At 42.9% G+C, this 25,939-nt stretch overlaps 1 protein-coding gene across 1 annotated transcript in view; it reads left to right on the top strand.

Moving 5' to 3' along the window:
• znf800b (zinc finger protein 800b) overlaps positions 1-25,385 on the top strand; it is a 28,704-nt gene extending 3,319 nt beyond the window's left edge. The window contains exons 2-11 of the mRNA XM_061714770.1: positions 12,468-12,768; positions 15,762-15,857; positions 16,991-17,134; positions 18,847-19,015; positions 19,109-19,301; positions 20,150-20,312; positions 20,472-20,830; positions 20,924-22,117; positions 23,020-23,133; positions 23,495-25,385. Coding sequence (XP_061570754.1) covers positions 12,486-12,768; positions 15,762-15,857; positions 16,991-17,134; positions 18,847-19,015; positions 19,109-19,301; positions 20,150-20,312; positions 20,472-20,830; positions 20,924-22,117; positions 23,020-23,121 — 2,703 coding nt within the window. The 5' untranslated portion in view covers positions 12,468-12,485 and the 3' untranslated portion in view covers positions 23,122-23,133; positions 23,495-25,385. The remainder of the gene's footprint in view (positions 1-12,467; positions 12,769-15,761; positions 15,858-16,990; positions 17,135-18,846; positions 19,016-19,108; positions 19,302-20,149; positions 20,313-20,471; positions 20,831-20,923; positions 22,118-23,019; positions 23,134-23,494) is intronic.
• Positions 25,386-25,939: the final 554 nt, after the last annotated feature.

The raw sequence follows: 25,939 nt of genomic DNA, 5'->3' as shown, positions 1-25,939 counted from the left end.
GCAGCCTGACCCCCTCAGATATCTCGTCGTGTTAGCGGTGAAGGTGAACACTCTTTTCAGCACAGCTTGACCTGTTAACAAAGCCCTACTTTTTTATTTTTTTCATACAGATATAAAGTCACGTGGGGGGGAAACTCCCAACTCTTGTCACTTCTTAGGTTAGATGTGGACACGATTTTAAAAACAAAACATCTGGTTGTTATTGAGTGTTAAAATGAAGAAAAACTCCGGTGAACGACAGCACATGACACATTACAGTGTGATGAGTTCACAAACGCACAAATTGCAGAAGTGGCGTGTGGGTGGACCGAACACACCTCACTGCTTCCACTGGAATAAAGAGCGTAAGAAAAGTGCTGCTGATCAGAAACTCAGTGACATGATCATCAGTAAGTGTGAGCACCTCTGTTAAAGCAGAAGTTTGGGCGGTGGATCAATATGATGCATTCAGGTGTGTGTTAAACACAAGGCCAAGAAGGAAAGACATTAGTATCAGTCATAGAGAAGCAATAGTCGCTGCACACCGATAAGTAAATGTGATAAACTTTCTGCCAAACTATTGTAGTCCATTTTCTACAGTTAGAAAGTTTTATTTGGAGCGGACAATATTGGACAGTTACCTCTCATCCCAGGACGTCCCAGCAATGTTCACTGCAAGATCAGAGCTGGAAATCTTCAGTGCACGCTTTAAAAAAAAAAAAAAGAAAAGTTGATCCAGAATGAGTTGTTTGGAGTGGTTTTCAAAAGAAAGAGGCTTTTTCTTTTAAAGACAATACGACAGCTCAAGTTTTCAGCGCTGCGTCTGAACAAATCAAAAGACGTCTGGAACAATGTCTTTTGAATCAGTGAGACGTGAGCAGAGATGTTTGCCCACAATTCCACCTTCTCCTATAAATCTCAATGAACTGAAGAAACATAAGGAGGAAATTGGACCAGAATTCCTCTACACTGACACGCGAGGCTGATAAGTTCATACAGAGATGATTACGGCAGATTTCTGCCGCTAAATGTGGCTCCACAAGCTACTGTAGCTGTGTGGTTTTACACACACTGCAGCTTGGCTTCATGACACGGTGTAATGCGTCTTGCATTGTTGTCGTTATTTACCTTTGGTCCTACTTACATAATTTGAAGTTGTGGCCCAGATGATTTTAGTTTTTAAACTTCTCTGCATTTTTAACTTGAAAGAGAGCATCCTTTCCTCTTTGCACGACTTCTCAAAAAACATTTGTTCAAGTTTGCTGTTTTGTCGTCTTAATGCTGTTAAACAGTCAGGCTTTTTGATCTGTTTTTGGCATTTAATGTCCCACAAAAATAGCTTTTCCCATTAAACGTGTAATTTTAGCGACTTGATATCAAAGCTATAAGCTGTGGATCCACACCCTGCCTGAAACTCCCCGTTAAACATATCCTATGGCGGTATTTATTTAAATCTGTCAGCCTTTTCTGCACTGTGCTGCTGCATGTCTTCATATTGCTCTAATGTGCCGTCACTTAATGCCTGCCTTGATTTCACACTGCACAAAGTACGATGCAGAACGTGTTTCATATTCATGTTTGGAAGATCCACCTGTAGTTTTTCATATTAATTTGAATGTTTCTTCTTCGTCACTGTTCTGGCTTGACGTGTAGACGAAAGTTAACATAAAAGAGCCGATTATGGCTCATTTCTGGAGTCTGGCTTTTGTAAAAAAAAAATGTAGAGGACTGAAATCTAGAAATGAGCGGGATTTCAAATGATCAACAGGCTGAGGCCACCCCTCATGCTCTGTGCATGTGGCTGCTGTGGACTCGCTCATCAGTGGATACATGTCTTTCCACTTCATCGCAATGATATGACCGTAAAACCTTTATTACCAGCGCAGAGGCTAAGAGTTTGGTCATTTTTGGGGGAAGTAGAGTGAAGTTTTCTTGACCGCATCCCAAATATTCCTAATGAGAAACATGTGGAAGTCACTTATGCCGTCTGATGCACTCGTTTACATTTAGGAGTGAATTAATCCTGCCAGGGCAGCACGCTGGCTTGGTGGTTAGCACTGTTGCCTCACAGCGAGAAGGTTCCCTGGCCCTGCGGGAGTCTTTCTGTGTGGAGTTTGCATGTTCGTCCCGTGCTTGCGTGGGTTTCCTCCGGGTACTCCGGCTTCCTCCCACACAAAAACATGCTTAGTAGGTTAATTGATGATTCTAAATTGCCTGCAGGTGTTAGTGTGAGTATGCAGGCTTGTCTGTCTGTATATGTGGCCTTCTGATAGACAGGCGACCAGAAAATTACCTTGAAAATGACTCTACCATCAAAGAAGAAGAGATAAATAAATAGTCATGCAGTAGGTGTAGGGAGCCATCTCATCTCATGTTTGGGTACGTTAAACCGCTGAAGCCAGTCTGGGTCACGGTCAATCTTTACTCACCAGGTGTCATGAGCTGTTTTCTCCTTTCCTGTTTCTCCATTGTTTGTCTGTTTATGCTCCCAAACAAAGTGAAGTATTTTTCCGATTCGCATCACTTTTAATTAGTTATGTCACAGTAACAGAGCACTTTACTCCCAGTACAATACAGTTGTCTCCGCATCATGAACCTGCACTTATTTTCACTGTTAAACATTGCTGTGCGGTTTACCGCTCACCGCCTTTGGCTGGATTTCCCTCGATGTTTAGGTGTTTTCTGATCATGATAATTCACAGCCTTTTTTTTCTGGTCACATCTCATCTCAAAGATGAAATGTTCTTAGTCTGATTTCAGCAGTCTCCTTTTGTCTTAAGGTGGTTTTGATTGTGCCATGCAGGCCGACACTTTGACCCCTCTGGAAGAGAATAAGATCTTTTCCATGACCCCGGGACATCTCCGACACGGTTGTGTTAAAGGAATCAGAAGCTATTCGCTGCTTCACATGAAACATGCTAGACCTTGTAAATATTCTGAGAGGAGTAAACTTTTATTTATTTGGTTTTTTACAGAGGCGTTGTTTCACATCTGTGCAGTTTTTCTTTCCCTGTGAGATCAATGTCCAGAAGGCAGGTCCCAGTCGCGTTAAATTAATGTACTACAGTTGATGTTTGGCTCTTGAAGGACACAAAGAAGGACAGGGGCAAGTTTTTATCAAGTAAATATGTAGAGGAGAAATGTTCACTTTGATTGAAAATACTTTATGTACATGAGGTCAGGTGTATTTGAACTGCCTTCAGTTCAAATTCTTTGTGTGGGGGAGTTTAACCGTTTCCGCGAAGCCTGGCTTCGGCAGAGGCGGTTTATTTCTAATATTACCGCCAGAGGAGAAGTGAAGCAGGCCATGTTGCTGTCCATACGTTGTGGTCAGGTGACATCCCCAGCTTGTCTTCCAGGGTGTTTTGTCGTGTCACACTTCCTGCACATGTCCAGGAAATATCAGACAGCAGCCGCTTCTGCCGCACATCTGTTGGATCCAGAACCATGCAAATGGTTAAAGAGTTTTCCATAATGTATATTTACATGCACACTTAGTAATATGATGTTTGCTGTTTTCTGTTATTGACCAGTAGAGTGCAGGTTTGCTTACGGTCAAGTTTATGTTTGAAATATCGAACAGTGACTGTTTGGCAGCTTTTTATTGTCAAAACAGCTTTAAAATGATTTGTGAGATGTGATTAGGACTTAATGAACTGGATCCAGGCAGCGAGTCTTGAAGTTGGGTTACCGGGTCCTGGATGACTTGTTCTGTGCTATATCAGAGTTTAAGACATAATGACTTAATTTCCGAATGATGGGCATATGCGATTATTCCCAAGGCTCATCAGATTTTATTTGCAGCTTCCTCAAGCATTTCAGTCACATCTCACCCATTCATTACTATCAGAGACGTATCTTTCTCTATAACGTTAGACAGCAGCATTGGCCATTAGCTGCTCCCCCGTTACCCTGACCATCAGCACTCTCATAACAGGGAGGGACGTGCTGTTGTCAAATGATATTTATTATTATTATTATTGCTGTTACAGGAAATCCTTAATTGGTTGCCAGCGTTTACCAAACAAGCAGCAACTCTTTCGTGAGGGTATCATAAATAGCATCTGATTGATTGTTTCTGCAGCAGTCATGATGATGTTTCATGGAATCAAAGTAGATGCCTCATCGCTCATCTCTCGTTAAAGTCTTTAAGACTCGTTTTATTCAAACGTTAGTTTGCAGTGGTTACCCGACCTCAAGAGATAGTGGTATGTGTTGGGTATCTGAAATAAGGGCAGTGGAGCATCAAGCAGGAAGCTGTACGGACCGAGGATGCTCAGAACCTCAAGATGAAAAAAGAACCACAGGAAAAGGAGGAGTCTTGTGTCTTGTTTGTTTTGGTTACATGAAGACTGAGAAAAGTAGTTTTTATACAGTTTTGAAACTTCCCACTAAACCAGTAGTGTGGGCAGACTTTTTGTTTGTTTGTTTTGTCCCCAACAAGTTGTTTTAAACACTTGTGAATTCAATTTTCAATTACCCACCAACTTCCAAGGCAACTTGAAAACTTAAAGGAGCATGAGGCAAGAATAAGAAATGAGACTCATTAGCACCACGACGACCGTCGGGGTTCCTGCAGCCAACAGTGAAGCCGGCACGCGAGCGCCGTTCAAATCAAGCTCTAAATATGACTTACAATGTTATCTTACCTGGTCAGTAGGAAATGAGCCATGTCAGCATCTGTTTTCAGTCCCAATTCAAGTTGAAGCTGCCTCCATGACTCAAACCATGTATCCAATGTTTACTCGTGCGCCGCCGAGAACGCGCATGCAGCGTCATTTGACATCACATCCGCAGGACAGAAATTCCGGTCACAATTGCAGCACATTTTGCAGCACACAGCCTGTTCAAGGCAACGGAGAGATACACTAGAGGGCTCACTCTTTTTGGTTTGGAACGCTTCATCTGACATTATTACTAGAAAACGTATACACATTTTTTTCATAAATCCTGCCTCATGCTCCTTTAAAGATTTCCACGGTAAACTCATTGTAAATAAAAATTTTGATCTCAGTAAAACTTCAGATGACATTTTTTTGTTGAAACCAACAGAGCAAATACTAGTAGAGCTGTTAAAAGAAACCATTCATTTTTTTCCCTCCAGAGACACCAGCATGAGTTTGATATTACTTAAATACGACACTATACACACAGAAAGGACACACACACAAGAGGAAGGAATCACTCGCCTATCAGCAGTTTTTTAGTTTTGATTACCCTGTTCTTGTGGTCGTTGGCGGACAAAATCGACACCACAATTCAATTCATTTCAGACTCCCATTTGCACTGAGTGAAGAGTACCTACTTGGTCTGCTGCTTCTGAGGAAACGTTAGCCGTCTACCTGGCGTCCTGTTCGCGCTGTAAAGTTTTACTATGGCGGAACATGGTGGCATGACCAGGTCCTGGGTATTCTGTAACATAATTGCCTTTAAAGTGTCCAACTACAAACTAATGATGACTCTGTGTGCATGACATCCTGCACTGGATTGCACGGGTATAGTATTTTTCTATCAAACACCTTCTGGGATCTGCTTCCTTCTGTGAAACACTGCGATACATTTAAATGAGTCCCGGGATCCCATGATGAATCTGTTTGTTGATTACTTGAAGTCTTTTAAAAGTCAGTTTTTCCAGGATGCTCCACAGAGGTTTCCCCGTGCAGCGTTGGCTGTGAGCAGTTGGCCAAAACTACAAATACATTTCATTTAGCAGAATTCCTGTTCTGGGAAGGGGGATGCAGGAGCGCATCCCTGCAATCATCAGGTGATAAAAGCCTTCGGGCAGGTTTTTCAGGGGCCGAAGAGCTAAACTGTTAACACGCACCGGGACGTTCACACTTACGATTACTGCAAGATCAATGTAAAGGTCCTCAGCAGGGATAGATGTTCTCCTTCTGTCGGGGAGTGAAATGTAATGGAAGGATCAGTCTGCATGAGCTTGAATGTTGCTGATACTTAAAGGAATTAACTGGATTTAATTTATGAGTAAGGAACAAAGCTCTTAAAAGAGGGTTGTCTGATTTTCAGTCGCCTGAACAATAGACTTCCCAGTTAAACTCTTAGTTTCCCATTAATGCCTGGAATTAATTTCCCTCTCTGATATAAATAGAACCTGGGTTGGTGTATAATATATTAATATTCTTGCCCTTAATTTTTCTAGAGTATAAACTATTTTAATCTTATTGTTCTATCTGAAGTGAATTGTCTTTAATACAGTTAAACCCTAACAGACACACACACGGCTTGGTGTTTAAAGCCAGCGGAGCCGATGTTGTACATGCGACTCTTGTCACAGCTACTGTCATTTGTTTGGGACTGATACTCCACCTTGTGATTGACATTTTCTTGTCTGCTCCCCTTCAGTCGAGGCTCCACTTGAGCGGTTAAGTAGCAGCTCCATCATTTCAAGTAGTCTGCTCCTGTTGAGTTATTGCGTAGCGCCTAACTGGTTCATCATCAGTGCTTAAAGTAGGGATTCAGAAGCTGTTTGCAGCCTAAATATGAAAGGAAAACAACAAAAAAAGAGTTCTTCTGGGTTCTTTCAGAGACCCTGTAAATATAGGAAGGATTTTTGCAGATTGTTTCAGTATAGGTTTAATTCCAGGAGTCAAATTACAGTTGATGTCATGATTTACACTGTTTAAAGTTGGTCATTCACTGTTTGCACTTTTTTTTCTTTAAAACATGGTAGTTTAACACTGAATTAATTTGATGATCATTGTAGTAGGGAAATGAAATACAATTACGGTTATGCAGATTATTTACACCATGAAGCTACAGGGTTTTAAAATATAACCAGCTCTTACCTGCTACATTAACTATCAAGTTGGGCTTTTTCTTGTTTTTTTATTTATATTTAAACAGATATTGTGTTGTGGAAATACTTCAGTGGGCTTGTGTCTGTGTTGTTCAGTCAGCCAAGTCTCTAAAACTTGGACAAACTTTTCAATTATCAAAAGGTTTTAAACGCATGCTTTGTCTCCCTCTGCTGGCGTCTCTGAGCAACTGCAAGTGTCCAAGTGTGTCTGGGTCTCAATGTGTTGGCGCAACAAAGCGCATTTATAACTTGATCATAGGTGCAGCTCCCAGCTATGTAGTTTAGTTTCTTAAACTCTGAGTTTTAATCAGACTAGGGTTGAATTTCTTTCAGTTTCAATTTTGAATTTCCTCTTCTCTTGTTGTTATAAGGCACAATGTATTTCTATGCACTGTTTTTTTTGGTAGAAAGTATCAAATTTGAATCTAATGCATTTTGGAAGATTTGCAACTCAGAAGTCAGCGCTTTTCCTCGACTTGTTCCCACTTTAATATGCTTTTATATGCTATGCACAACGATTCCCACCCAGACTGCACTGACCTGCCACAGTGTTGAACCCCATCTAATTGATCCAACATCTAATTCCTTCATTTAAGTTTTATTAACACATACCAAAAAAGTCAGTTTGCTGATCATATAATCACAACTGTGGCTGGTATTTTTGCAGTTAGCAGTTGCTCTGCTGTGTTTTCATCATGTTGCACTTAACTTTTACACGCAATTTACGTATCGTCAGGTAAATTTGTCCAACAGTTTTAACTGAAACAACCACTAGAGGACAGTAACATGTAGAAATAATGCAGCTGGTTATGCAGGTTATGGTTTTATCACTCCCAGATCCTTAGTCACTTTTGCTAGTTCACATAACCATAGAATCCATGCATCTCTTCACTTATCTTTTCTTAGACGGCAGCATCTTCACATCATCCAGTCTGGTGCTCCAGTTTTGAACATGGGCTCTTATAAACGGCTCTCTCCCCATCAATAGGACTCCCACACCAAAACCAATATTGTAAAAGAGCATGTGAAATCCTCTCGGATACCTGCCACCCACCCGGCTCACCGCCCGCTGCAGCCGTTCCCCTCCGGGACCGACACGCTGCACAGCAATGCGCTCCAGCACAATCTGACAGGGACGTATTTCTGCAGCTGGACAGTAAACTTTGAACTTGTTTAAACATTTATTAAACTAATAAAACTCTAGCTAACGTATGCCTCATTTTGACTTTGTGACTATTTCTAGTCAGGGAATCTTGATTTATATTGTGTTTGGTTGAAAAAGTTGAAGACATACATTGAAGTCCCAACTTGTAATTGTTAATTGTGAAACTTAAGGATAAACAATAAATAAATAAACAATGTTTATTTAGGGGGAAAAAATCAGATAATTTCTGCCCTGATTGCGGATCATGTGACTGGGTCAGGAAATCTCTAGAAAGCTTGAAAGTACTAGTCTGCAGTTCTCATTTAACACACAGTTCTGCAATATTTGTTGTGAGTGGGTTCCTTTTTTTCCCTTTTTTAAGGGCGTGCTCTCACAAGAAATGCTGGCATCTAAAAAATATTTGGTGCTGTGTTTTGGCAACAATGACAATGAAAAGTTATGTATAGCCTATATTTAATAAAGAAGAAACCGGAGGAAGCATTGCATTTTTACTGATCGATACAATCACATACGCTCATCAACTGGACAATAAGTTCCCACATGTGGAAGACGATTCTGTTCAGTAAATATGTCTTTTAAAGATGTCACACACATCAATCACGCAACTCATTAATGTTCATCTGTTACACGAAAGAAGAAGCAGGGCACAGATGAGGAGTGAAAAGGGTCATTCATCACCTGCTTGTACTTTTTGGCTAAATTTAGCGCCGGTTCCGTCGTTTCACACTGAAGACGCGGATCCAGCCGAAGTGCTGTTTCATTAAGTGCGGTGCTCGGCTCATGTGGGGTGTTGTTGCCTGGTTACAGGTGTGTGCCGGTAGTGAACCTGTGGTGCAACAGGCCAGACTTGGCAGCATGGTGAAGGCCCAGAAGTCAGCTGGGAGGAAGAGCCCCCTCTGTCTCCGCAGACAGGTACTGGAAGACAAGAATACCCAGATGTTGATGTTCAGTCCTTTTCCACTGTGAAACACGCTGAAAGCCACACACCTACACACCTCCTCGCAGTGATCACATTTTCATGTCAGGAGCCATGTTTCCCATCGCGCTCCTGTCATCTCTTAACACGGTTTATACGTGGGACATAAAGTGTAGATGGTGACTAACTAAGCATTTGCAGACATGATCTAAATTAAACCAACAGATACCACTACTTGCTGAAGGGTTTTTCTACCTGAAGTTTTGGTTTTTAGCAAAGCAGCTCAGTCAGATCACGTAGGTTGACTCAGTCAGATAAAGGTCGGCTCCACTTCTCCACCCTGACGAGTCGTGTGGCCTGCAGCGGCCGCCTGTCACCCATCGCTGCTCTTCTGAACAGTGACTGTCAGTCAGGGTCCTTTTGATTTATTACCTGAATCCAAGCATAAAAGGAAACGACACTAATATCAATGAACGCCGGCGTGCTGCTCCGTCGACTAGCTGTTTCTGACGGATGGGGTTGTGTGTGTGTTTAGTCCAACTGTTTTCTCGCTTTTCTTTTTTAGATCTCGACTGATTTCAGTATCATCAGTCTCTTTCGGCTTAAACATTCTTTTGTTGTGTATTTTTTGTTGGTTTACGAGGGATTTGCATCCTCGTGTCGTCTTCACTTGGACCGCCGTGTCTTTGCTCTTCAGATTGACAAACAAAAGTCACTTTAATCTCAGCGGCTTTCCTCTAGTCTGTTGAATTCAAGGTTGTGCTTGACTTTCTCTCTGCGCATCAGGAATAATGGACAGGTTCATCAAAGTTTACCCACCCACACGGGGTTCATTCGGATGGAGGTGCGAGGTGAGGGACTCGAACATCTCACCCTCGGCTGTTTCTGTTGTCGTCCAGTCCTCCACGTCCTCTAACGTGCGTTGGTGCTGGCTGATGATAAACGTCGTCAGGACCGTTTCCTCCCCCGCATCAGTTTCTCTGGTCTCACGTCTTATCAGCGCTCAGCTGCTGTGACAGTTTGTGTTTTTAACACACATCTGTGGGGTCTGAAGTCAGGTAGAGGACGAGGAGATAAATAAGCAGTCAAAGCTCCCCCCAGCCGGTCAGGGGGGTTAACTACGGGGGGTCTGTGTGTGGTTATTGACATCATTGCTGTTAATTACATCACGTTCTGGTGTAATAAATGTTAAAGCAACATGTAGCTGCCCACAGAACCTTTATCAGTGTCCAGTTTCTCCCACATAGTTGATTTTTGAGCAGAGTGAGCCTCAAAAGCTTTTATCCCTCACTCACTTCTTTAAAAACTGATACAAACCCACCTGTTAAATCTTAGAGTGCATTTTAATGTCCTATTCATTATTATATTTCCCGTCCGTTTTTAAAGCACAGAGAATAAAAAATACGTCAAATCTTTATTACAGCTCATCATCTCTCATTTATTTTTATCCTTTAGACTCGACTGACTTGCCGTCAGTAACTGATGGAGTTGTCCTCATGTGATGGATTTTTATAAGTCCAACGTCACGACTGTGAGGAAGAAGTCATGTTTTATAACTGTCATGAACACAGTGTGATCCAAAACAGCAACTCCAGTGAAGTTGGGATGCCGTGCAGAATGGAGATAAAACCAGAATGCAATGGTTTACAGATCTGTTTAACCCAGATTTTATTTCTAATAGAACATAAACAACATATCTGATGTTGAAACTAGGACATTTTACCATTTCAAGGAGAATATGAGCTCATTTTGAATGTGTCTTCGCTTCATTTAGCAATGATCTGAACAGCTGGGAAGTGCGGACGCAGGTTGCTGGAGTTTGAGACAAGAAATGTCCCGTTCTTGTGTGATGCAGGATTGTAGCTGCTAAAGAGTCCTGGGCAGGCCGGTTCAGCACCTGGACGTAGTCATGCTGTTGTCATGGAGGCAGTCCGTGTTTTAGCATTGTCCTGTTCAAATATGCAAAGCCCTCCCTGAAAGAGACTTTGTCTCGATGGGAGCACATGTTCTTAAACCTTTATGTACGGTACTTTCAGCATTGATGGAGCCGATCCAGATGTGTAGGCTGCCCACACCGTCGGCAGCAGTGCAGCCTCATACCATCAGCGATGCAGGCGTTTTATTCTCTGCTGTGCATTAATGTCCTGCACTTGAAATGTTTTCACAGACCGTGATCTCGGGAAGTGTTCCTGAGCCCGTGCAGGACAGAATCATGCCTGTTTTCAATGCTGGATGTGAAAGTTTTTCACTGTAACTGAAGATCACGAGGACTCAGTTTTGACCCCAGCACACAGAGATTCCTTCTGATTCTCTGACTCTTTTGATGATAATTTGCATCGTAGATGTTGGATCTCCAAAGTCACTGACATTGAGGAAGATTTTGCTGAAATTGTTGGGATTGTTGTCTTTTGATGCACTTTGTCACAGATTGATGATCTTTACATCCGATAGGCTCTGCCTCTCTGAAATGTTCCTCTTATGCCCAGTTATGTTTCTTATCTGCTGCCAGTTAACCTAAGTAGTTGTCAAATGCCTGGATGTTTTTGATTCGTAGCATTTACTCTTTCGGCCCCTTTGTTGCCCTGGTTGTTTTTTTGACATGTTGCTGTCATGAAATTCAAAATGAGCCCATATTTTTCACTAAATGATCAAATGTTTCAATTCCCACATCTGAGGTGACATTTCCTTACTTTTGGAATAAAAAATTAGTTTTATGGGATTTCACAAATCACTTTTTAATTCATATTTTGCAGTATCTAAACTTCTTCGGAACCGATGTATGTTTCCCCCGTTTCAGTCTTCCTTCTTTTAAATTTATTGTTTTTTTAAATTCTTTTTAAATTGTAAGTGGAAGATCATGTGGGGTCCACCTGTTCTAATCAGTCCTTCCAATCGTCCATTTTCCCCAGTGAAAAATGAGTCATAAATACTGTCTGACTTCCTGAATTCAACCAATCATAGAAGATTTCCTCTAAATACCCAAAGACAGAAACGATCACAGCATATCAAGTAAAGTTGTGCTGGGGATCACTCTCCCCAGCATGCTCAGTGCTGTGAAACTTAACAACGGCCATGTGGCTAAAACTGAGACTAATAGCGCTCACAGCCAGCGGCCTCTGTGGTCGAGCAGGCGCTGGTTGATGAGACATCCTAGAGGACTAGAACCAGCAGCACGGACCTTTTTTGAAGAACTTGGCAAATCAAAATTGGAAAAAGAATTGAGAAGAGTGAATTATTGGTGTAATGGTGTGTGTGCATGTGTGGTCCCGTGTTGACGTGTCCAAAGTGGAGTCATTTATCTCTTCTGGGGACTAACGGGATACGAGGAGTTAGTGAGATGGACCATGAGGAAAATGAGGATAGATTGTTGGGCTGCAGAGGAGAAAAGAGTGGGTTTAAGGAGAGAAAAGACAACACCAGCTAACACAGACAGATGTGTGGAGTGATGAGATGTGGATGTTTAGGGCGTTACTTAATCAAGGTTAGATGTGTGCAAACGGTTAATGTTTTGTTTTTGTTGTTGTTCATAATTTTTCTCAATTTAGCTCATTTTGATGTTTTTTTCTTCCTCTTTTTATTTCTCCTCATAGAGTGGTGGTCCGAAAGAAATGGAGGAGAGCCAACTCCATTTGGACACTCCACATCAAGCACAGACCCAGTCCAGAGGAGAGAAAAGCCACCTCCCGAGCCCTCCTTCAGCCGCGGCGCCGTCCGAGAGCCGGGACCACACGGAGAGCCCAGCGGAGGAATCTAACGGCCCCCAGTTCAAGCCTCTGTGGAAACCCATCCCTCCTCTGATGCCGGAGCCCCACAGAGGAAGCGCCGCCGCCACCAGGGACCAGAGCTGCCAGACGGAGGAGCAGCTCCAGCAGAGCGCCGCTCACGACGCAGGTACATCCTTTCTTTTGTTTTGCTTTGATTCATCCTCCTTCAGGCTAAAATGCTTTATTAGCCTCTTGTGCAGCTGCACTCCACCGGAGCACTACAGACATTGAATCATGTCTGTTGTTATTCTCAGTGAAAAACAAAAAGATTTGTTTTTGAATGCCACAATGTGGTTGGATAAGGTTGTTAAACATTCATATTTCTCCCATCAGCTTTTTTTTTTCATAACTTAAGCAACATTATTTGAGGTTCGGGGGGTGTTGGGGTTCAGAACGACATCACCCCGTTAGAAAGTAAAAAATGTGAGAGTGTAGAAATAGCTGTTTTAAGTATTTATATAATATAGTTTTCCGCTCGTTGGGTTCATCAGTAGGGCTGCAACTAACAACAATCCTGACCGTCGATTAGTCATCAACCATTGAAACGATTAATACACGAATTATAAATGACGAATCTCAAAATTCATAAACGTATTTAGTTCTCAGCTTTTAAATGATTTAAATGATCATTTTTAAATGAACTTCGGTGTTGCATCGGCCGCTGCCATATTGTCTACCTGGCCGTATGTCGCCAGAGATAGGTGATAGGAAGAAAAAATTCTGTTGGAAATATCGGCTGAACATATGTTATAGGCCTGTGTTGAAAAAAATCGATTTTCTGATTCTAAATCGATTCTCATATTAATTCCTAAAAATCGATTTGTATGTCTAAAGATCGATTTTTTTTTTTTTTTTTTTTTTTTTTTTTATTAAAACTTTTTTTTTTTTTTTTTTTTCATCATTACATTTTTGCCTGGTGAAAATGCTGGACATTTCAGGTTAAATTTCTAAATGTTATATTAGTTCAATGAAGTTCATATTATCTATATTTACTATAGCTTGTTTGGTTTCTCTATTATCGGACAAGGTTTGTCATGAAATACCTGAAAAATGCCTGGTGCTTCATGCCAAGCTGTGTGTCTGGTGACAGAATAAATCAGACAAGCTAAAATAATTTGTTTACTGCTTGAGCTGTTGCAATTTCTTTCTTTTTTTGCACTTTAAATGGATATTGAAATGCCTATTTGAGTTATTTATTTCTTAGTTATTTCACAATAATTATTGTGAAATTATTATTTAAATAATTAGTTGTTAAGTAGTAATAGTTATTTTACAGTCATATAATCCAGGCAACACTAACCCAAATCAATATCGAATCGAATCGGATCGAATCAAATGGTGATAATCGATTCTGAATCTTAAGAATCGGAATCGAATCGATCTTGACATTTGAATCGATACCCAGCTCTAGTATGTTGTGTGTAATGCAATTTTCAGCCGAGTTAAGAGGGAAGAAGATGCCTCACTGTTGAATTTTTCACTACCAACTATGGTCAACAATTAAAATCGTTGCCGACTACTTTTATAATTGACTTTTGCCAACAACGTCGACTAATCGTGGCACCTCCTTCTTTTTTTTCTTAAACTTTCCTCTAAGTATAGTTATTTCTTCTGTGGGTTAATTGTGGATAAACTGTCAAGCCCCCAGTTAAAGGAGTGTGTCTGCTCTGTGACGGAGGGTTAGGGCTGTCAGGGGTCGTGGCCAAGGTGGGGGTGTTTGCTGACCTGCACCATTGTAGGATTGTTGCAGCTTGCAGAGCGCTGTGTGGGGGGATGGTGGCGAGGAAAGCCCTTTCTGTCACACATTAATACATAATCTCCATCTCTGCTTTTTTTTTTAAAAAACCCTTTCGCACAGTTTCACTGCGTCTGTTGTTCGGATCTGTGGATCCATCAGCGCTGGTCTCACCTGCACCGCGCTCGTCAATGAATGGCGTGCAATCCCGACTGAGTTGTGAGCAGCGTCACTGCTTCAGTCACAACTTGACTCGTGCAGATTTCTCGGGTTCAAGCGTATTTGGGGGTCTTGTGCTAAAGGCTTTAAACATTAACTGCAGCAACCTCCAGCTTTATCAGCAGAGTTAACTCTGTCAAGTAAAGCAAGAAAAACGTCACAGAAAGTACAGAAGCAGAACAAAGTTCTGCATTATTTCATGCAACTTGACTAAATGTCAGTTATGGTGTGATCTGTCATTTAACAAACAAACATTTGATATTTATTAGGTTTTGCTTGGACATTTGTCATAAAAAATCTTTTTGCTGCAACAACAACTACTTTCTTATGTTAGATCGGCGTGAGCACCACGTGAGGTGATTACATAAACGTTACAGATACTTAAACTGCTGAAAGATGCCTAATACGTGTATGAAAATACTTCCAGGGCGTGGTGAGACTTCAATCAGTCATGCAGCCACCAAAACCCCATTCCTGCTGTCTTTGTTTTTAATGTTTAATACAAAAAGAAAAAGATAAAGCCGTTTGCAGAGAGCAGTGAAAATGACACCTTTTGCACTACGAAACAATGTTTTTGGTGGTGAAGGTGAGGTCAGGTGTGAACGGCTATTATAGAATGATATCGGTGCACGACCGTGAGTCACGCTATCAATTTAACGATTAATACAAATAAAGTCAAACATGCAGACGCGTCAGAGGAATGACTGAATTATCATCGGGGATGAGCCCGGCCCCTCGTGTGATTGAGGTCAGACAGGACAAAACAGTTTCTTACCCACATCGAATCACGGCTTTCGCAGGAAAACAGCTTGTCATCATCAACAAGCCTGCTATGTTTTCTGTCTGTCGGGATATTGATCCCGCTGAGGTAAAAGATAAACGATGCACTGTCTTATGAACATGGTGTGTGCGTGTGTGAGAGAGAGGATGAGTGTGTGCGTTATAGACTGCAGTGAGGCCAGAGTGAATCACTGTACAGACGTGTGTGTGTGTGTGTGTGTGTGTGTGTGTGTGTGTGTGTGTGTGTGTGTGTGTGTGTGTGTGTGTGTGTGTGTGTGTGTGTGTGTGTGTGTGTGTGTGTGTGTGTGTGCGTGTGTGTGTGCACGCTCTGAGCACGCAGCCTTCCAGGTAAAGCCTAATGCCCGGCCGTTCCCCTCCTCCTCTAGGTGTGTGCTTGGAGCCCGGCGATCCTCCTCTCCTCCAGCAGCCTCTGCAGACGTCCAAGTCTGGGATCCAGCAGATAATCGAATGCTTCCGAAACGGTTGGTGTTCATTTATTAATGTTTGTGATTTCTTATTACTATTCTACATGCGTACCTTCTGTTTTTAATGTTGCGATTGCTGTTTAGATTTAGAGATGTCTTCTTCTTCCTGTTGTCTGGGTCCTGATCAGTCAGAGCAGAGCTAATGATCCTCACTGTCTTCAAGGTTTTCCGGAGGGACACCGAGGCATTTCCAGGCCTGCCGGGAGACTTAATCTCCCTGCTTTGCTTTGGACATATTGTCAATCAATTAGGCCTCATTAAAGGTTTTTAAATAGCCGTCACAAGTTCAAAACTAAGATTTAAGATGAGTAATGAGACAGAGATGCTCCAGAAATAGAGGTCAAGGGCGCTCTCAGGCCCGTTAGAAAAAACTAGGGCTGGGGATCGATTCAAATATCAAGATTCGATTCCGATTCTTAAAATTCAGAATCAATTATCACGATTCGATCCGATCCGATTCGATCCGATATTGATTTGGGTTACTGTTAATAAAACTGTTTTTTCAGCTGTTGCATGAATTATATGACTGTCTAGTTATGCAACATATTAATACTAGTATTATATTGAGATTCAACAGCAAGTATTAGCAGCTAATGATGCTGTAAGGACCAATCACCTCCCAGAATGCAAAAAAACAGATCCAGGGAGAGATCCAGGGAGAGAATTTATGAGAATTTGGTTTTTAACATTTATGCAAATGTAACCCCAAGACAGTATATAAAGCAAAGAAATGTAGATAATCTATGCAATTATAACTAAAAACTTTAATGTTTTCATACCTTTAAACATATTTAAAGGCAAAAACATGGCACCAGTTATTCTTTTATTTATTTTTTTTTAAATCGATCTTTAGACATATGAATCGATTTTTTAGGAATGAATATGAGAATCGATTTAAAATCGGAGAATCAATCTTTTCAACACAGGCCTAGAACAAACTCAGTTAATTTTCTGTCGTTGTTCTCATTGTGTTTATTTGTTTATTGAATCACTCTTCAGTTATCAGAATTATTTATCTGCGTGACCCAAAATGGTTTACAGAAGAGCTTCTGTGTAAAAGTCGAGGTTAGGAACTAAACGGCTTCTTCCGTGTTGTGTATCCTTCATGAAACCCTTCTCCACGCCTGCAGGGACCAGCCAGCTGAGACACATGCTCCTGAGGGAGGTGGACACCATCTTCGAGTGTAAAGTGTGTCGCAGTCTGTTCAGAGGCCTGCCCAACCTCATCACGCACAAGGAGTACTACTGCCTGGCGCGGCTGCCCGAACACGACGGTCAGTGACGAACCACTTCTTTAAAAGCCCTGAGATTAAAAGCCGGAGGAAAAAGATGTTTTCATCAATGCTAACGATGTTAACACACTCAAAAACACAGTTACATCTTCTAGCAATCATTCCTGTCTCTCAAAGTACGCTTCCTCCTCTCATATAGGCTTTGATCTCTCCTTGTTTGTGTTTCCATCTGTTTCTCACTGCTTGGAAGTGCAAGCAAACTCCCTGCGAAGACGAAACCTCTGAGGCTCCTCGTCATTTTTGCTTTCACCCTCAAACACACAAATCAATCCCAGCATGAGCAGTCGATTGCATTTCGCTGAGTTCTGTCCCTTTAGTGATTGTTGCTGAGGACTTTTCATCGTAATCTTATCTTCATCTGCTCGGGGTCATGATGAACTTGTTGGCGGCACCAGTGACTTGGTTGTCCTCATTCAGCAGCTCATGACCGCAGGTTCTGTTGATGAATCACCCCATTGTCGTCTCATTTCTAACATTTAGATTTTGCATATTAATTACAGTCATCACAAAGGTTTTTGCTTTTAAAAGGCATTTTTCTCTCTTTAGAACCAGCTATAACAGCTCTCATTTCATTCCTTCCCCTTTTTTTACCTCTATTGAATAAGTGTTAGCATTTGATACAAAAGGAAAATCCACCCTGCAAGATAATTTAATACTGTGAGGACAAAAAAATGTGCCAGACTAAATTTGCACAAGCAGGAAATGTTTAGTGGTGTGTTTAGACAGTCACACAATGCCGCTGCCTTCTAACCATCTTAGATTTACTTCCGTTTTACTTTCTTGTTCGGTAACGCAACAGAAGATTGAAGGGAAGGGTTGAGCGGCCCCTGCAGAATTATGCTGCCTGTTTAGATTTTGATGGTTTAATCTGACGGCCGTGTGCAATTTGCATCTGCAGAATGGCTGCTTGGGGTTCGGTTTGCAGGTCAAAGATGTTTCCACAACTGCAGATTTGTTGTAACTGCAAAATCTTTGGCTGCTAAAGTTCACTTTGGGTTGCTTTGCTTTAATTTACAGTATCAGATCTGATGTTAATGGTTTTAAAAGCAAAGCTCTTTTGTAACTTCAAATGGAAGTTGTGAAGGTGGACAAATGATATTATTACATATTTCCAACTTAAAAGTTTGCTAACTTGAACTTTGAAAGTAAAGAGACTTTGCATCCGATGAGTTCACGTCAGTTCAACGAGCATCTTCGCAAAAACACATAGTTCCTCGGTGGACTGCAGCTGACACACGCAAGTCTGTCAGCCAATCGTTCGCTTCGTATCCTACGACATAAAATGTAAATGTAAAATGAAGGCAGTTGTTCATGTAACGTTCCTCAAACCAGAATCCAATGCTAATGATATAGGCTTTCTAACTCGATGTTAAGCAGCTACGTAAGAAGTTGCTAAACAGTTTCACAACATCTTACATGTCGCATTCCACCAAAGATGCATCAATGCAAAGATGCGACCTTCCGTCAGCAAAAACCAGCTCGTGGACTTGTGTGCAGTTTCCCTTTGCTCCGGTGAAGATGGTGTTAACAGAAACTCCAGCACTGACAGTCCAAGAAAATAGAGCTGCTCTGTTTTCAGCCGGCTGTTAGACGAACATGAATCAATGGCATTGATCAGGAACTCCTGCAGTATTTTTACCCTGTTTTACTCTGACTCATGAGAGCTGCTGGTTGTTCTGTTGCACGTTCAACAGGTGATGACCGACAGCTTCTGGCCGTGAAGGATCTGCTGGACACCATATATTCCAGGGACAGGGCGGACTTCGCGGTGCGACTAGAGCCCATTCAGACCACCACTAAGGCGGTGTTTCAGTACGTCACCACAGAAGAGGAGCTGGCCAGATACCCGTCACAAACAGCCAGGTCAGAACCACCTGACAGTCGGGCTTTGTTTTAGTTCCAGCTTAGTTGTGACTTCTCCTCGAGTCTGATGTCGCGTCTCCTTGTGTCCGACAGCGCCAGAGAGAGTCCGGTGGCTTGGGAGGGAGAAGCAGCGGAGGGCGTGGACACCGCCCCGGCCAGCCAGCAGCCGGGCGGAGCAGAGAGCCAGAGCAGCCCAGGACCCAACCAGGGACAGAAGAAGTGGGAGGCCGAGGAGGAGGCTAAAGACGAGCAACCGCCGCCTGAAGACGAAGCCTCCAACAGCGGGGTGGGTTACAAGCATCAAGTAGGACTAGGGCTGGGGATCCATTCAAATGTCAAGAATCGATTCGATTCCGATTCTTAAGATTCAGAATCGATTATCAAGATTTGATTCGATCCGATTTGATTCCAATATTGATTTGGGTTAGTGTTATTAAAACTGTTTTTTGAGCTGTTGCATGAATTATATGACTGTAGTTATGCAAAATATTACTACTAGTATTATATTGAGATTAAACAGCAAGTATTGGCAGCTAATGATGCTGCAGAATGCTGATGTAACTGCTTTCAGAAACATCTTGTGGGTCAGAATTACCAAACAGATCCAGGGCAGCAAACAGAGACGGATGAAATCGCTTTTATTTTTTCCCACATTCCGTTTTTATTTGTTCCATTTTCGGTCTATTTTGGTTTTAAATTTTTGAGCATTTGGTTTTTAGCATTTTTTGCAAATGTAACCCCAAGACAGTTTATAAAGTAATGAAATATAAACAATGTATGCAATGATAACCTAACACTTTAATGTTTTCATACCTTTAAACATATTTAAAGGCAAAAACATGGCACCAGTTATTCTCGTGTCCAACAAAACATTCCTTTTTTGGGGATGAACAAAAAAATAACCAAAAATTGTAATGTAATGATAAAAAAAAAAAAAAAAACATAAATAAAAAAAAAATTAAAAAAAATCAATCTTTAGACATATTAATCGATTTTTAGGAATTAATATGAGAATCGATTTAGAATTGGGAAATCGATTTTTTCAACACAGGCCTAAGTAGGACTGCTATGATTCCTAAAATAAAGTACTTAACTGAGTTTAAGAAGTGTCCTTCTCTCTCTCACCCCGCCCAGGTGGAGGATGTGACTATCTCCTGCTGTCTGTGCGGCCAAGACTTCAACTCGCGGCGCAGCATTCGCCGTCACTGCCGTAAAATGCACCAGACGAAACTGGAGGAGCTCAGAAAGTTCACAGAAACGCGCACGGTTCCCACAAGCCTGCTGTCCATGGTGAAAGGTGAAGATGACGCAACTCTCTTTAGGGTTTTAAGACATAAATAAATCTTTTAAAATGCTTCACATTGGCTTTTAGGGGAAAGGCTGAGGTTGTTCAGTTATTCTTTCTGTGAAAGAGCGAGCCATCAGTTGAAATAATGACTTGTGGATGCTGCTGCAGGTCGACCGAGCACTCTCGCGTCGCCGACCGGAAAGTCCTGCCCAGTGTGCCTCAAATCCTTCGCTACCAAAGCCAATGTCCGCCGGCACTTCGACGAGGTGCACCGCGGTCTGCGGAGGGACACCATCACGCCCGGCATCGCCTCGCGGCCCGGCCAGGCCTTCTCGCTGGAAGCCACGCCGCCCCGACGGAGCAACAACTCCTCCCCGACGCGCAGCAACAAGTCCACCCCCGTCAGCTCTAAAACGCCCCCCGCCAACCCCAGCCCAGCCAAAGCTCCGAGTTCAGTCCCGTCGTCTCCGCAGCCCAACCCGGGCGTGTCGCGCTGCACGCTCTGCAAGAGGAACTACAGCTCTCAGGTTCGTTTGTTGAGCTTTCAACAGCTCCAAAGTTATATTTTGTTATATCTGCAGCCTGGATGTATTAAAAAAAAACCATTGTTTTGTTTCCAGCTCATGTTGAAGAGACACATGCGTATAGTCCACAAGATCTACAGCACCAAAGGTAACCGGTCTGCTGCCACGGCGACCGCCAGCACCACAGCAACCGCTAACAACAACAACAACAACAACATCAGCAGCAGCAGCAGCACTAATGTCGCCCCCAGCAACAACGTGAAGGTGAAGCAGGAGGTGGCGGAGGCCTCGGAGGAGGAGGCCGCTGAGGGCTCGGACAGCAGCCCCGCCCCGTCTCCCAGCGGCAGCGCCGCCACCACAACGAAAGCAGCTTCACAAAACGCCCCGAAGGTGAAGGAAGAGGAGCCCTCGTCGGCCCCGAAGGTAACGCCGCCCTCGTCTTCATCCTCCTCGCGAGGGAGCGGCGGCGGCGGCATCATCATCCCGGCCAAGATGAACAAACTGTCGGTGGGCTTCGACTTCAAGCAGCTCTTCTGCAAACTGTGCAAGCGGCAGTTCAGCTCTCGCCAGAACTTGACGAAGCACATCGAGCTGCACACGGACGGCAACGACATCTTCATCAAGTTCTACCGCTGCCCCCTCTGCCGCTACGAGTCGCGGCGCAAGCGGGACGTCCTGCGCCACGTCACCGTCGTGCACAAGAAGTCGTCGACGTACCTGGCCAAGATCATGCCCAAGCTGGAGAGCCGGGCGGTGAAGCGGCTGGCGGAGGTCGTGCTCAGCACCAGCGGCAAGAGGGCGGGCAGCGGCGTGAAGGAGGAGGTGAACGGACGCCCCGTCTCTTCCTCGTCCTCCTCCTCTTCCTCGCCTCCCGTCACCCGCAAACAAGACGGCTCCACCACAGGTCCGGCCAGCTCTTCGTCCTCCTCCTCATCCTCCTCCTCTTCCTCCTCCTCCACCGCCGCCCCACCTCCCGCTCCCGTCACCCGGAAGCAGCAGGAGCTGTCGGCGGCGGTCGTCCCCCCGTCGCCCCCCGTCACCCGGAAGCAGGAGAGACAGCAGAACAGCCAGCACCGTCCCCTCAGCCCCCCGCTCACCCGCCGCAGCGAGAAGCACTCGCACCAGCGCAGCGCGTCCTCCTCCAACCCCACGCCCGCCAACCAGACCCCCCACACTCGGCGGCACGACTCCCAGTCCGAGAGCACGGGGACGTCCTCCACGGAGGTCCGGGTCACCAAGAACTTCTCGCTGCACGCTTGTGACCAGTGTGGACGAGCTTTTGCCAAGAAGGTGCGTCTCAAATATTTCTGGCCTCAGTATTAAAAAAATATGCATAATTTCAAAAGACAAAAATTGGTAGTAAAATGTATTTAGTAGTAGATATTTACTACTATGTGTCCGTAACTAATGTGCAATTAAATAAAACAAGACATTTTCTAATTAAACTAAACTGGGTCTTTGCATGCTAAATAATAATGCACTAAAGAGCCTCTCCGATGGGGCACTTGTCGCAGGTATTGAGAGGTATTTCCATCAATCATTAATATGGTATCAATCATTAATATGTGTGAAGACAAGGTAAAAAAAAAAAAAAAAAAGTGAAAAATCGATTTTACGAGTTTCATGTTTTAACATCGTTCTAATTACATAATCGCGACTACGATTTAAAATCGATTAATCGAACAGCCCTACTGCAAATAAAAGAAACGCTGCAAATAAAATAAAAAAGCCACAACGGAAGTGAATTACCGGGGACTATTTTTGCCGATGCACCGGTGTTGCACATTAAAAATTACACGTAGCAACGTTGAACACTAACCTTTTCAATTATTTTCTCGTTCGTTGTTCTTCTTATTCCTCGCGCTTCTTATTTCTTCCTTTTCACTAACGTCCTCTTCGTCTTCTTCTTCTCCTCTCACATAAAAACACCGGTGCCTCAGCAAAAATAGTCCCCGGTAATTCACTTCCGTTGTGGCTTTTTTATTTGCGTCGTTTCTTTATATTTGCAGCGATTCTTTTATTTGCAGCGGCGTTTGTTTTTATTTGCAGCGTTTATTTTATTTGCAAAGCGTTTCTTTTATTTAAAAAGCGTTTCTTTAATTTGCAGCGTTTCTTTAATTTTCAGCAATGGCGGGTCTCGGCCACCGTAGTCCGATGCTGTTAGAGAACTAATACAGATCTCTTTTGTCCAGCTGTATTTGGAGTCCCACAAACGAAGCCATCGAAACGCAGCGACGGCGGCAGCGAGCAGAAGGAAAGGAGTCAGCACGCGCTCCAAGTCACTGCTCTGGTGAAAGAGAAAGAGAGTAAGACTACGGACGCCCTGCTCACCCGCCTCTTTTCCATTTTCCATCCTTTTGCTTTACTCCTCCCACCGTCTCGTTTTCAGAACATTTGTAAATGTCTCGACTGTTTTAGCACGGTCCCGATGAATTTTCTTTTTTTTCTGTGTGTGTGTGTGTGTGTGTGTGTGTGTGTGTGTGTGGGAAGATGAAGCTTTGGCGTGTTTTAGTAGACAGCGCTCTCAGGCAGAGATTTACCACTCAGCCCATCCAAACAGCTGTTGCCCTGCTTCTCCCTCTCTTTGCATCACTCTGTTCTTTTTGTTCCCTTGTCCTTCTTTTCATTTTTTGTAATTTCTCTTTTTCATTTTCTTTGTCCTCACAGGTTGATGATGAAGATGAAGGACAACTAACCACTAATGACATAAAAATAAAAAATCCAAAAACTAAACTGGAAACACAGAAGAAGCACAACGAAGAGGTGAAATCATTATAACAGAAAAGCTCAAAGGAGAGATGGAGTCAAGCGTGAAGGATTTAATTTTTGTTGAAGAACCAAAAACGTTGGAAACGTACGTTGTTGTTTGGCTTCGTGATGAAGCCAGCTACCCACAGAACGGAAACTCCTGCTATGTGTTTATACATTTGGATTTACATATGTGAATATGGATCCAGTGCTTTGCTCCTTATACCCCCTGCCTTTACCGAGAGCGTGACGTGTGTGTGAGAGTGTGTGAGCAGAGAGAGAATGATATTGGGAGGGGATCAGAACTGAATTATTGGATCTGGAAAGGAGAAAAAACTAAGATTGCCGGCTGTATTTCCTCATCGACGTTCAGTTTAAGTCGTAGCATCTCAGATCAGCTCTTTTTTTGTTACTTTAATGTATATTCACATATTAAATTGACTCTGACGCTGGAAACTACATTCCCATCCCGTTTTTCTTCTCTAAACGTCATTTCCCTGGCAACTGAACCACCGGGGAGGAGCAGACTTTCACCTGCGATTTCTTATTTTATCGTCAGAAAGTTTTTCTTCTCTGTTTTTCCTGGAAAAAGCAATGAAAATCTGTTTTGTTTAAGATATGAATTCTCTGTTGATTTTTGAAAATGAAATCACATTTTTAGATGTTTAAAGGGCACGGTCAAAGAAAGGCAACTATGTTTTCGCAGCTTCCCTTATAAAATACATGCCGGGGTTTCTCACATCATACTGATGTGCTCCGTCTCCTCGGTTCAGACGGTTGCATCCACCAGGGGATGCTTTTATAAAGGAGAAGGGACACACAAATAAATATTTTTAATCAAAACAGCTCCATTCTAACCCTCTACACGGTGTGACGTGATGCATCTCTGAGGTGACAGGCTATAAACGGGTTATTACAGGTTATTACAGGTCACAGCTGCCTTAGCTTTTACAAACATGGAACTGGAGGCCTCGGTGTTGGTCGTTTCAGAGCCCCGTTAGCGAGCATCCTTTTGTGCCTAAAGCAGCAGGGAATCCACAGTCGGTGGCGAGGCTGACAAGGACGGGCTAATCCAAGGGAAATTTCTGTACCTGCGAGGAAAAAGTTCCAAACTGAAACTTTCTGGTCCATCATCACATTAGCTTATTTAAATTAAACCCTCTGATGCATTTTCTTTTTTTGGGGGGGGGGTGGGGGATCTAAAATGTGTTTAAGGGATGGATGTTGATAGCAGTTCCTGAAGGTAGTCTTTGAAACACTGGAGTTGTGAGGAAGACAATGCAGATATGTCTTAATGTTCAAACAGAAAGCCATGTAATGGAACAAGAGCAGAAAAAAAAGGAAAGACCAAACTCTATTTTTCTAAGGGAAAACGCTTGTACAAGGTCTTGACTAAAGTCTACTGTACATATTTGATTCATCCTGCTCGGATGATATAAATGATAGTTATATTAGTCACATAGTTAACTGCTTGTGTTGGTTGACCACATGCTTCGACATATTGGACCAGTTGCAACTGCACTCTTGAATCTTGAGGCAATTTTTTGCAATTTTCCACCATGATTTGTGTTTTTTCTGTCATATTGGATTTGAGGAAGAACACGTTTTGTTTTTGTTTGAAGGACAAAGAGCAAGGAATCAAACCTCGAGAGGTGTTTTTAGATTTGTTGTTTGTTTTGTTTCTTCTTATCCTGACATTTCTCCCATCATAAGTTGTAATATGTTATTAAGCTCACTGTCTTGTAAAGTTCTAGGACGCCTTTCAGACGTGACAAGAATGTTAAACCAGCCACTTAAATAAAAATTAACTTCAAACCTCTGAGGGTTTCTGCCTGTGGTTTCATTGTCTTGACAGTTTCGTTTTTTACTCCTTTTCTACAAACGTTATTTTTCCCATTTAGAGCTTCGTCTGACACTTGCACCTCTAGGGATTCCTGCAGCAGATTGTTGGAATCCTCCTTGGTCTTCCCTTTTTTGTCCTGCCGGCATGTCCAGCTCCAGCATCTACCAATGCATTTACTATCCCTCTTTCTGTGTCCAAACCATCTCAGTCTAGTCTCTATCTTCAAGGCCTCCCTCCGATGAGCAGTCTTCCAGTCCTGCCTCCTGTCTCTTGATCGGGTGCTGCTGTCTCCAGTCCCCAAGGAAGGTCTCACCACCATCTCCATTCACTCTTGCTGCTACTCTTCTATTACAGATGACTCCAGACGTCCTCCACCCTCCCTGCACTCCTCACTGCTCTGAACCGTTATTTAAACTCCTGCAATGTCACCTCCTCCACTCGTTTCTTCCTCACCATTCCACCATTGTATTGCAGCAGACATTCATTCGACAAACTTTTCATTAGGTACTGTCTTCTGAAGA

The sequence above is a fragment of the Cololabis saira genome, chromosome 23 (assembly GCF_033807715.1).
Source record: "Cololabis saira isolate AMF1-May2022 chromosome 23, fColSai1.1, whole genome shotgun sequence".
In the NCBI taxonomy this organism is placed as follows: Eukaryota; Metazoa; Chordata; class Actinopteri; order Beloniformes; family Belonidae; genus Cololabis; species Cololabis saira.
This window is presented reverse-complemented; position numbering and strand designations above follow the sequence as displayed.